This window comes from Pseudonaja textilis, chromosome 7 (assembly GCF_049901715.1).
Source record: "Pseudonaja textilis isolate UNSWEBS1 chromosome 7, rPseTex1.2, whole genome shotgun sequence".
NCBI lineage: Eukaryota > Metazoa > Chordata > Lepidosauria > Squamata > Elapidae > Pseudonaja > Pseudonaja textilis.
In genome coordinates, this window is record NC_141996.1 from 3,319,885 (window position 1) to 3,332,129 (window position 12,245).

At 48.2% G+C, this 12,245-nt stretch overlaps 1 protein-coding gene across 7 annotated transcripts in view; it reads left to right on the forward strand.

Annotated features, from left to right (window-relative positions):
* The window catches only part of LOC113450166 (glycerophosphodiester phosphodiesterase 2), a 121,671-nt gene extending 118,314 nt beyond the window's left edge, over positions 1 to 3,357 (forward strand). For 5 of the 7 annotated variants that reach the window (XM_087937813.1, XM_026721322.2, XM_087937814.1 and 2 more), the window contains one exon: positions 2,700 to 3,357. In XM_087937813.1, the coding sequence (XP_087793939.1) occupies positions 2,700 to 2,818 (119 nt within the window). In that variant the 3' untranslated portion in view covers positions 2,819 to 3,357. Of the gene's footprint in view, positions 1 to 926; positions 986 to 2,699 lie in introns of all 7 variants that reach the window. The other 2 variants (XM_087937818.1, XM_087937817.1) reach the window with 2 other exon arrangements.
* The last annotated feature ends 8,888 nt before the right edge of the window (positions 3,358 to 12,245 follow it).

Here is a 12,245-nt window from a genome sequence, read left to right on the forward strand (position 1 = left end):
TGTTGCATGGCTTACGGGGGAGGAAAGGGCCCTGATTCCCTTCATTAGCTACACCTGGGAAGAGAGTTGATAAGAAAGGCAGGCTGCTGGGAGCAAACATGACTTTATCCTATGTTGTCGTGGCTCATCTGTGTTCCTAGCGTCCTCCCAACCATATTGAGTTATTGCCGTGCCTTCATGTCTGAAATTCTTGCACCCGCCCTGCCAAACTAATTGCTGCATTTGGCCTTGTTTGGACTTTTAAATTACAGTTTGTGTTGACCATGTTTTGGACTTGATTCCCTGCAGTCCAAGGCTGTTCCTGGGCGAGTTTTTCTCCAGTCCAGAAGGTAACCAGGACAATTGGGGGCAAAGTTGGAGCTAATAAAGGGACTCTTCTCACTTATCGGACTGTGTCGCCTTTGCGCCACGCCCCTTTGGGTCATCACAGACATGTTCACTTTTGGGTTTAGTGATCTGCTTGCGGCACAGCCACACACCCCTCCATTTTTTGCCTTCCTGAGCCCCAGGGGAGCCTTCTGGGAGCAAAAACGCCCCCCCCCCCACTCCCAGGAGGTTCACCCAAGGCCCAGAAGGTCCCCCAAAATGGGTGGGTGTGGGTGCAAAAAAGCAAACAAAAAAAAAGCAAAAAAAAAGCCACACCCACCCAGTCACATGGCCACCTAGCCACGCCCACAGAACCTGTAGTAAAAAGTTTTGAATCCCACCGCTGGGTTGGGTTGTTTCTGGTAGACGTTTCGTTACCCAACTAGGGACCCGTCATCGGTGCTCCGACTCGCCTTCCTTTGGGTCGCGAAAGGCCTGCAAGGGAAACCCCCCGCCCCCTCCCCAAAAAGCGCAAGATTAGCACCTCGCTCCAACCTGGAGGAGCTACACAGGCTCTCCCTTTTCTTCAGCCCAATTGTCTTTTGAACCCTGTCTTGCAGGTTCTAGCCTCTAGAGGGCGCCGGGCTCCCAGACTTGGGGGTTTTCGTCAGCCTGGAGCGTAAGTGTGCTTTCAAAAGGCTGCCATTAACCAGAGCACGGTGGCGGCGGCAAGGAAGGTGCCAGGGGGCAAATCTCGGCTTGCTTTTTTCTTCTTTCTTTTTTTTGATCCCTTGGGAAAGTTGGCACTAACCTTGAGGCGTTTCCTCCTCCCGATTCCGGCTGTTTTCTCCTTCGACGTCAGGGCGCCGGGGTCAGAGCGGCCGCCCTCCTCTGCGCTCTTCCCCTGAGCGACCTGGTTGAAAGGCGGGAGCGGAAAAGGGGATGGACGGATCTCAGAGGGAGTCCCGGGGCCTGGTTGTGGCTGGGTTTGCACGCCGGAGGAGAGGCCGTGTAGTAGTTCCCGATTAAAGGCGCTTGGCTCAGGGAGCCTCCGCTCTCCAAGCCGCCTTTGGGCTTTTCACCCGTTTGGACCCTGGTCCTTGGGAGGGACTTTGAAACGGTATTCTCCCTTCCCCTCCCTCTCCATTCCCACCCCCCTGTCTCCTTCCTCCTCCCTTTCCCTCCTTCCCTCTCTTTTCATCTCCTCCTCTCCCGTCTCCTCCCCTTCTCCTCCTCTCCTCCCTTTTCCCCTCCCTTTCCTCTCCTCAGTCTCCTTCTCTCCTTCTTGTTGTTCTCTCCCTTTCCTTCCTCTTCGTCTCTTCTCCCCCCCCCGTTTCCCTCAGTTCCCCTTCCCCTCCCTCTCCCCTTCCTGTCTTCTTCTCCTCCCCTCCCATCTTCTCCCCTTCCCTTCATCCTTCCTTCCACTCCCTTCTCTCCTTCCTCACCTCTCCTTCTTTTCCCTCCCCTTCCTTTTCTTCTCCTCCCTTCCCATCTTCTCTCCTTCGCCCCTTCCTTCCTGTCCTCCTTCTCATTTCCACCTTCCTTCCCTCGCTCCCACCCTCCTTCCTTCCTTCCTTCTTATTTCCATCTTCCTTCCCTCCTCCCTCCTTCCTTCTTATTTCCATCTTCCTTCCCTCCCTCCTCCTTCCCTCCTTCCTTCCTCTTTTCATTTCACCTTCCTTCCTTCCTTCTCCTGCCTTCCTCCTCCTTCCCTCATTTCCATCTTCCTTTCCTCTTTCTGATTTCCACCTTCCTTCCTTTGCTCCTTCCTCACCTCCTTCTCTCTCTCTTCCTTCCCTCCTCTATTTCCATCTTCTCTCTCTCCTCCTCCTCTCCTTCCTTCCTTCTGATTTCCATCCTTCCTTCCTTCCCTCCCTCCCTCCTTCCTTCCTTCTGATTTCCATCCTTCCTTCCTTCCCTCTCTCCTTCCTTCCTTCATTTCCACCTTCCTTCGCTCCCTCCCTCCCTCCTTCCCTCCTTCTCATTTCCATCTTCCCTCCCTCTTTCTGATTTCCAGCTTCCTTCCCTCGCTCCCTCCTTCCTTGCTTCCCGCCTTATTTCCATCTTCCCTCCCTCCCTCCTCCCTTCCTTCCCTCCCTCCTTCCTTCCCTCCTTTCCACCTTCCTTGCTCCCGCCCTCCTTCCCTCTAAATTGGGGACTCCCTCTGAATTGAAATCCGTCCACAATTCTTGCTCCTTGCTCTCTCTCTCTCTCTCTCTCTCTCTCTCTCTCTTTCTCTCTCTTTGGTATCTGTGCAGAACCACCAGTTACTGATCCATATAATCCAGACGTCCCACACCTGTAACTCCCCGTTTGATTTCGGACTCGCCTGTTCCTTCCTGCTCGTTAATGCCATTGCCCGCCCCTCCCCTTTCTTCCCCCCCACCCTCCAGAAATCAACAGCGGCATCGAGACGACGGACGGTTTCTCCTTGTGTTCGGAAAACGGCTACGCCAACGAGGTCGTCACCCCCATGGAGCACCACCGGGAAGGGAAGCTACGGATGAACTGACGGAGGGAAGGAAGGAGGGGGAGGCAGCGGGCCAGATCTGAGGAGGGGGGGGGCTTTTCCTCCTCCCAACAAGGCAGAGTCAGCCGAATCCGCGCTCCTTTTGTGTGGAAACTCCTAACGCAACAAACTTTGTGAAGGGCGGCCTGGAGCCTCCCTGGAAACTGAAGCTGGACTGGGTTTCTTTATTATTATATTGATGATGATTATAATTATTTTGTAAAGTTTGTCGTCCCGTCACCCCCACCCTCCTTTTTGTGTGTGCGACCCTTTTCCTTCCCGCCGTGGGTAGCAGGAACCGGCCCATCGGTCAGAGACAGGGGAGCCATTGGCCTGGGATCCCCCCCCCCCCCCGGCTGGACCATGAGCTGAGATGCTGGCCAGGTTCATGCTGGCCCCCCCTTCCCCCAATAACCCCACAACACCCCCCCCCTCTCTCCGTGACTCCTCCATTCCTTTCTTTGGGACAGCGATTGCTAGCCGACACTTTATTTAAAAGATGTATGTTGTGGAAAAAAAAAACCCTCGTCTTGTGCGGCGTCTTCATTTGTGTGTATTTCGGGGAGCGGGGTGGGTGGGGGGAAACGGAAGGTTTCAAGAGTGAGCGGATAGGTCCTTGAGCAGAGCAGCAATGGCAGGAGAAGACAACACAGGTAACAGGTAACCGATAATCGGAGTTGGAAGGGACCTTTGGAGACCATCTAGTCCAGGGTGGTCGCCAAGCTTTTGGACCTCAGGGACCACCAAATCCCGCAGACCAGAGACCCTGGGAAAATCCCCTAAAAAGTCTGCAGGGAAATCCCCCACCCCGTTTTCCTACCGATCGATCGTTCGTTATTTGGGATCGCAGGATACCGTCTCCAGCTCCGTTCTCAGGGGAAGAGAGAGAGAGACTTTTGGCTTCATGCAAGGAAAACAGCAGGAGCCGCAGAAGTCTTTCTTTCTCTCCCCCAAACTCCGCCAGAAATGAGTCTTTGCTGGCGCAGCCTCCTGGAGCGGGAGGCCTTGCAGGGTCTGTAAATACCGGAAGTGACAAAACGGGCCTATTATTCGGCCTGCAGAGCGCGTGCACAATTTTTGGCTGAGGAGCCCCAGAAGGTTAGCCACCACTGCCCTAGACTAAGCATTGTCGAATGAATCTGTCTTTGGTTAAACGGGGCAGCTATAAAACCAAAGTGAAAAAGGACTAAATGTTTGTTCCCCCTCCCCCTTGCTTCCAATAATGATAATTTAAATATTTTCAGAAATTGGATGCGGAGGATAACAGAATACCAGAGTTGGAAGGAACCTCAGAGGTCCTCTAGTCCAGCCCCCAGTTCAAGCAGGTGACCCTACACCATTTCAGACAAACGACTATCCAAATCTCTTCTTTAAAACCTCCAATGATGGAGTATCCACAACTTCTGGTGGCAAGTTGTTCCACTGGTTAATTTTTCTTTATTCCTTAATTAATTTTTCTCACTCCTCAGTTCCAGGTTGCTTCTTTCCTTGATTAGTTTCCATCCGTTGCTGCTTCTTCTGCCTTCAGGGGTTTTGGGGAATTAGTTGACCCCCTTCATCTTTATCTGCTGGGCCAGCCAGATGTTTGCACCCGGACCAGGCATCACAATTAGTAGCATCCCTGCAGTGAGGCCTGCTGGATGGTGTCAGAAATTAAAGTGGGAAAGCTTTTGCTGTTTCCTAGGCAACTGCCTACCGTTCTGGAAAAAGGTTCCAGAGCCTCGAGATAAACAAACATGTCAGGATATTTTCTAGAGCATTCATTCGCTGTGTTCATCTGATGCAAAAGGATGTTCAGCCTGGATTTATTTCTGCTGCAATTGCATCCGGGAATTAGCCACGCGTTCCGTCCCACGCACCTTAATTAAAACATAAATCCTACTTTTAAAAACTGCAGCGGCTGAATTCATATAATACGCTTGCATAATTGAACAAACCAGGTTGGATGCAGCCTGGAGCTCTATTCAGACAACAGGTTGAGTCAGTTTAGTTGCAAACCTAGCCGCTACGCTTCCAGAAATAAAGTTGGTTTGTTTTGACTTGAATTAATTTGCGTTGCATGTGTGCATTTTAACGAAGAGTGGGGGTCAAGCTATTCTCCAAAGCCCCTGAAGAGGCAGGACAAGAAGCAACGGATGGAAACTAATCAAAGGAGAGAAACAACCTGGAATTAAGGAGAAACTACCTAACAGTGAGGATAATTAACCAGTGGAACTACTTGCCACCAGAAGCTGTGGGTGCTTCATCACCGGAGGTTTTTAAGAAGAGATTGGATAGCCAATTGTCTGAGATGGCATAGGATCTCCTCCTTGAGCAAGGGGTTGGACTAGAAGACCTCCAAGGACCCTTTCCAGCTCTGTTCCGTTTGATGGATTGAGCAATCGACGGTGCAAATCCGTGTATTGACGTCTTATGTTTTCGACTGAAAGGTAAAACATGAAGAATGGTTGTAGGAATTGGGCACATTCAGTTTAATGAACACTAGTGGAGACATGAGAGCAGTCTTCCAATATTTCGGGGGTTGCCCCAAAGAAGAGAGGAGAAAAGGGGGTCCACCTATTTTCTAAAGCCCCTGAAGGCAGGACAAGAAGCAACAGATGGAAACTAACCAAGGAGAAAAGCAACCTAAAACTAAGGAGAAACTCCCTGACAGTCAGAACAATCAACCAGTGGAACAATTTACTTCCAGAAGTGGGTGTTCCAACACTGGAGGTTTTTAAGAAGAGGTTGAACAATGTCTGAAATGGTATATGGTTTCCTGCCTAAATGGGGTTGGACTAGAAGACCTCCAAGGTCCCTTCCAGCTCTTATTATTCTGTGAATCCGCTAAATATTTGGTCACCAAATGGTCCCCTAATCCTCTTGGTGGCTCTTCTCTGCACTCTTTCTAGTGTCTCAACATCTTTTTTTACATCGTGGTGACCAAAACTGGATGCCGTATTCCAGGTGTGGCCTTACCAAGGCCTTATAAAGTGGGAGTAACACTTTACGTGACCTTGATTGTATCCCTCTTGTCGATGCAGCCTAGGGCTGTCTTGGCTTTTTTGGCAGCTGCAGCACACGGCTGCCTCCTATTTACTCCCCAAGATCCCTCTCCCAGTTACTACTCTTGAGCCAGGTACCCACCTGTTGTATACCTGTGTGTTATGTCTCCCCTTTAATTGCAGGAGGGCAAAACGAAACAGGCAGTTCACAAACCAAAAAGCAAACCTTCCCAAAAAGGACTGTGGAAGGGTTTCCAATCCTCAGCAATAAATCCAAACTCTGTCCGGCAAACCTGACGTGGCTATAAATCCCAAAGCCTCAAAGAGTTCTCTCCGTGTGTTCACTCCCATAAATCACTTCGCTTCTGGCAAAGCTCGCCAGCCAAGCCCTTTCCTTATATCCACTATGAGGGCGTGTTAATCTCCTTAATTAGTCACCGGCTCTCATTGACGCCTCCTTCCTAATTGTGAATTGACGCCTTTCAACTTACGTCTATTACGCACATCTAGCCAGGTTCTTTCGGAAAGACTCCTCCCACTAGAAAAAGGTCAGAGAAGGTCCTGACAGCTCTATTAAATCAGGTTTGTCCTTCCTAGTTACATCCATTTCCTCATCCTGACTACAATCCAAATCGCTCAACAGAGCCGGCTCATAATTTACTGCCATTTCCTCTTCGCTTGAGCTCACATCTGCCAACGAACAGATTCCAACTCCGGAGTCACAACACCTGTACATTTATTTGAATGACTGAAATACATAAAACAATCCCCGCAGGTTAAAAAAATGGAGCTCCTTTTTTTTCCTTTAAAGCTGCTAGCTTTCTATATTGTTCTCTGAGATCCTTGCTCAAAAAAAAAGAAGACATCAAACTTCTCACCTGGGCGTGATAACCAGGACAGGATGTCCCATAACCCGTCGCAAGGAAGTCCCAAGACCTCAGTGCCTTCCCCTAAAGCACCAAGTCTCCATCAGGCAGAGCATCATTTTGGAGAACACCAAGCCAACGATTAGACCCACCAGCACCCAGGCCCCTCTGGAGAAGACGACCAGGAGGGTCTCTCTCATGGCTTGAGGATCTAACTTCAGCTTGGCCTGCACCATCTCGAACAGCAGGGAGGGCCGCTCCCAGAAGCAGCAGAAGAGATCGTTGGTCTCCGTCTCGTCGAAGGAGAATAGGTCCAGCTGCTCTTCCAGGCATAGGATCTCGTCCTCCTGCACGTCGCAGATCTTCTGGAGTTGGTCTACCGTGCTCTTCAGCTCAGTGGACTGCTGCTTCTGGTCGGCGTAGCGCAGCTCGGCCTTTGCGATCTCCGCCTCCAGCTGCCCAAAGTAGCCCGCGATTTGCTCCACCACTTGCTTCATGCGCAACATGCTCTGGTCCCGACTCGCTCGGTAATCCTGGAACCGGACAAGGTCGTGGGAGATGGTCTGGATTTCGGAGCGGAGAACCTGGTTGGTCTCAGCCAAGGTCCGGTTCTGGGCCTCCAGGGTCGCCCGGGTGCCTTCCCGTTCTCGCAGCAACTCCTGGAGTTCCCGCTCTTCCTTTTCCAAGACCTTCACCATGGCGGCCAAGCAATCGATTCTCCCTTCCAGGTTCTTGTTCTCCTTCTTGATGCCCTCAATGTCCTTCATGATCTTCTGGTTTTCTGCCTCGCGGTTGGCGACTCTGTCTTTGAGGTCGCTGATCTCCTTCTTTAAGCCTTCCTGGGTGGACGTTGGAAGGGTCTCTGCAGCTTTCTCCATGGTGTTGGAGAAAGGGCTCGAATTCGGCGCTGTTCCTGTTGAGTTCTCTGCCAAGGAACAAGCGAATAAGCCAGCATCAACTAGCAATAGCACTTAGACGTATATACCGCTTCACAGTGCTTTCCAGCCCTCTCTTAAGCGGTTGACAGAACCAGCCTGTTGCCCTCAACAACCTGGGTCCTCATTTTAGCCACCTTGGAAGGAGGGAAGGCTGAGTCAACCTGGAGCCTGGTGGGATTTGAACTGCCCAATTGCCGGCAGCCGGCAGAAGTAGCCTGCAGTACTGCACTCTAACCACTGTGCCACCGTGGCGCATTATATCATCCTATTCTCGGCATACCCCAATCTGTTTTTGGATATTTTCATATGGACAATCTTGGCAAAGGACAGCAGTCTGGGCCCAGTTTAATTTATTTCCTCAGATTAGGTTGGTACCAGTGGGAGACACTATGAATTGGGATGGGAGGCCACTAGGAAAAAAAAACTCATCCCAATAATATTTAGTTTGTTCCAGAAAAGTTATAAACAGAACAGACTTCGAAGGGACCTTGGAGGTCTTCTAGTCCAACCCCCTGGTCAGGAAGGAAACCCAACTCCATTCCAGACAAAATGGCTGTCCAATCTTTTCTTAAAAACCTCCAGCATTGGATCATCCACAACTTCTGGAGGCAAGTTTTTCCATAGATGAGTGGTCCTAACTGTCTGGAAAAGTTGTTCTAACTGTTGGGAAACTACATATTAATCAGGAAATTAAATAATTAACCAATTTACTAATTAAAATGCAAAGCACCAAAATATTAAAAAAAAACAAAGGCAAAATATAAAAATATATTAAAAAACCACAACAAACAAGACTTTAAAAAGAAAAAAAATGAGTTGTGGGAGAAAGAAAAGATCACATCTAAGCGTAATATCCTCCCTAGCTGAATGTTGATTAATGTAAAACTCATTCCGAAAGACAAATCACAATCAGGTCTGTTAACTCTGACCAGAAATGTAAACGGTATGTGAGAATGACCTTGGGAGACCGGAGGAAGAAGCTCAAAACTAGTTGCCAATGGCAGGACAACCAAGAGACGGGTCTGCAGAAGGAATGGGGGGGTGTTGCAAACCTCCCAGGAGGGACCCTACCTAGTTTCTCAGGCTGTAAAGGTAATGTTCTGATGCAGGCTTTGTAAACGTAATTAAACTTGTTTTAAAAGCAAAACCTACTTTATTGCAACGCTAGGAATTACTTTCATTCCCAGCCAGAACTAATCGTAAACAGTTCCCCAAGATAAGCACACGCCTTTCAGTGCTGTGGAATGCTGCCAAAAACAAGTCTCCAATTATAACAGAAACCCACCAAAGTACCAGAAAAAACAACCACCAGAGCTTCAAGAGGGACTCGGAACCTATCGAACTACTTTGCTTCCTGCAAAGAGTTCATCATTGAGGTCTGACTTTTATCCCTTGTGGGAGGGGCAATCACCTCCCAGCCTTACTCCTGAGTTGCCCCTTTTGTCTCAGCTGCTCTCTTCTTCTAGCAGCTCTGCGCATACGCGCACGGGGAACAGGCTCCCCTTGTTCCTCTGCCTCACTTCTGCCAGACTCCGGAGGCTCCAGAGGCAGCACCCCACTCACAGATGGTCCTGGCTCCATCTTTGCATCGGACGTAGGAACCTCGTCCGAGTCCCCCCCAGACTCCTGGACTGGTCCCCGTTCTTCCCCACTGTCCAATTCCGCTGCCGTCTGCATCAGCTGCCAGCGAACCACAACAGGTGAGCGGTAAGGAAATGCCCTTTCAGGTTTGCAAGATTTTGTGAATGGAGCCTTACGAGAAAGTTGGAGCGAGCATTTTTGGGTGGGCTACCTCACAAGGCTGACAGGGATAGACCCTGAGATCCCCCAGAATCCAAAATCCTTCTCTTGCGCCTTCATTTGGAGACACCAACGCTTCCTCTAAAGAAGAGGCTTTGATCCGTAACAGCATTTTAAGTTTGAACAGCCTTTCTAAGGATGCTCCTGATATTTGGCATCAGGTTATGAATATTTATTTCCTCCGCAACGTCGGCTGATTTTTATTTTTTTTATGGCTTCTGCAGATGTCTTTGGGATCTGTGTTACTTTATTTGAAGGAATTATTTTTAATTACTTTTATTTTGTAAAATGACCTTTCTCCTCCCCAAGCCATTGGTCACTATGAAGCTGGAGAGAGTGCCACCTTGAGAAAGAAGGAGTTTTGTGCACGGTTTGGGAAAGAAAGGGAAGAATATTTTAAAATAAAGGATAGGAATGTGGAAAAAGCTATTGGTCATAACGTCCAGTTAATCATAATCTTCCTCTTCCTCCTCTTCTCCTTCTCTTCTTCTTCTTTTTTTCTTCTTCCTCTTCCTCCTTTCCTTCTCTCTCCTCCCTCTTTCCTCTTCTTCCTCTGCTTCTCTTCCACCTCTTCTGTCTTCCTCCTCTTCCTCTTCTTCCTCCTCTTTTTCTTCTTCCTCCTTTCCTCCTCTTCCTTCTCTCCTCCTCTTCCTCCTCTTCTTCTGACTTCCTCCTCTTCCTCTTCCTCTCTTCCTCTTCCTCTTCTTCCTCTTTTCAACTTCTCTTCCTCTTCTTCTTCCTCTTCTCTTCCTTTCCTCCTCCTCTTCCCCTTTTTTCTCCTCCTCCCCCTTCCTGTCTGTCTCCTTTCCTCCTCCTCCTCCTCCTCCTCCTCCTCCTCCATTGCCACTTTGGATATCGAGGGAGGTTACACTTAATAAAGAGCCTAGTTAATAAAATCAAAAAAGGAGCAACTCCCACCAAAGGTCTCCATCTTCCTTGGAACTACAAGACACTGTTACCCTTGGAAAATGCTGACTAAAAGATGTCAAATCAATATATTCTTCAGAACCTGGTAACTGCATCATCCAAGATTCCCAATAAAATGCTTATTTTGGGGGGTGGGGAGTTAGAGAAACCATCATTTTCACCTACTCACTGAAAGATCCTCAGTTCCCACGAGAGAAATGGCCTCCCAAACGGCCCAGCCTCAACCAGAGCAGAGGTCAAATCCAACAAGACGCCTGCCAGTTGACATCACAATGCAGCCTCCATCACACAACAGTGACACACACACACTCACAGGTCATTCCTGACAGTGAGCACTTTGGCACAAAGTCAATATTTGTTGGCAGCCACTCACTGAAGACTACGCTGGGATACAGCAATTGGTTGATTGAAATTTAGGAAGCGTCCTTTAAAAGGGGACTTATAATTGAAAGTATATGGGGAGAATCCCGATACGGATGAACAAGAGTTGGAAGGGACCTTGTAGGTCATCTAGTCCAACCCCCACCCAAGCAAGAGACCCTACACCATTTCTGACAGATGGGAGTCCAATTTCTTCTTGGAAACCTCCAGGGATGAAGCTCCCACAACTTCTGAAGACAACTTCTGTTCCATGGGTTGATTGTTCTCCTTATTTCCAGTTTGAATCTCTCCTTGTCCAGTTTCCATCCATTGTTCCTTATCTGGCCTTCAGGTGCTTTGGAAAATAGCTTGACCCCTTCCCTTCTATGGCAGCCCCTCAAATATTGGAAGATTGCTCTCCTGCCTCCCCTGGTCTTTCTCTTCCCTAGACTAGCCAGGCCCAGTTTGTTTATTTATTTATTTTTGTCAATTACTTACAAGATAATAGGTATAAGTAAAAACAGTTATGAATACACGGATACATATAAGAAAAATAAAAAAAAGAAACAATAGGACAGGGACAGTAGGCAGGTTGGTGCGCTTATGCACGCAACTGTCCATCATATGTTTTAGCCTCCAGTCCCCTCATCATCCTGGTTGCTCTTCTCTATACTTTTTCTAGAGTTTCAACAACTTTTTTATAGTGAGACCAAAACTGGATGCAGTACTCCAGATGTAGTCCTACTAAGGCTTTTTTGAGGGCTCAGTCCATAACACTGAGCCCCCAAAAATTAATTACACACTCCAGAAAATACCCTGTATATACCGTAAAATACACCGTAAAATAAAAAGCCACAGAAGCTTAATATTGATGCAAAGCCCATGCTGGAAACCAAGCAAAATAAAACCAAAGTAAAAAAACGAACAAACTTAAGTTTGTTGATATTTCACATTTCTCAACCGCCTATCTCCGTCAAGTTCGGTCTATATAGCGTGAATGGGTTACCTTTGTTGCATGAATATAGCTGGGAGGGTGGAGGTTGGAGAATTGCAATTATGACAAGCCTACATTTTGTAAAAATTGTGCGTATTGTCATATTCAAAGAAAGAGGTCCTCAAACTTGACAGCTTTAAGACTAGTGGACTTCAATTCCCAGAATTCCTGCCTCCAGTCATGTAAGCTCAGGGATTCTGGGAGTTGAAGTCCACAAGTCTTAAACTTGCTAAGTTGAAAGACTCTTGTTCAAAGATATTTCAGCTTAATATCTATCATTGTGCAAGGCGTGGAATAATGTTAACTAGTTGGGATGAATTGTTGGCTGGGGAATTCTGGGAGTTGAAGTCCACACAGTTTGGAGTGGCCATCATTGAGAAACATTGTTCTAGTTCAAGGGCCATTCTAACTTGACAGCTTTAAGACTTATGGACTTCAATTCCCAGAATTCCTTCTCCAGTCATGTTAGCTCAGGGATTCTGGGATTGAAGTCCACAAATCTTAAAGATGTCAAGTTTGAAGACCCCTATTCTAGATGTATAACACCAAACAGGTTTGGAA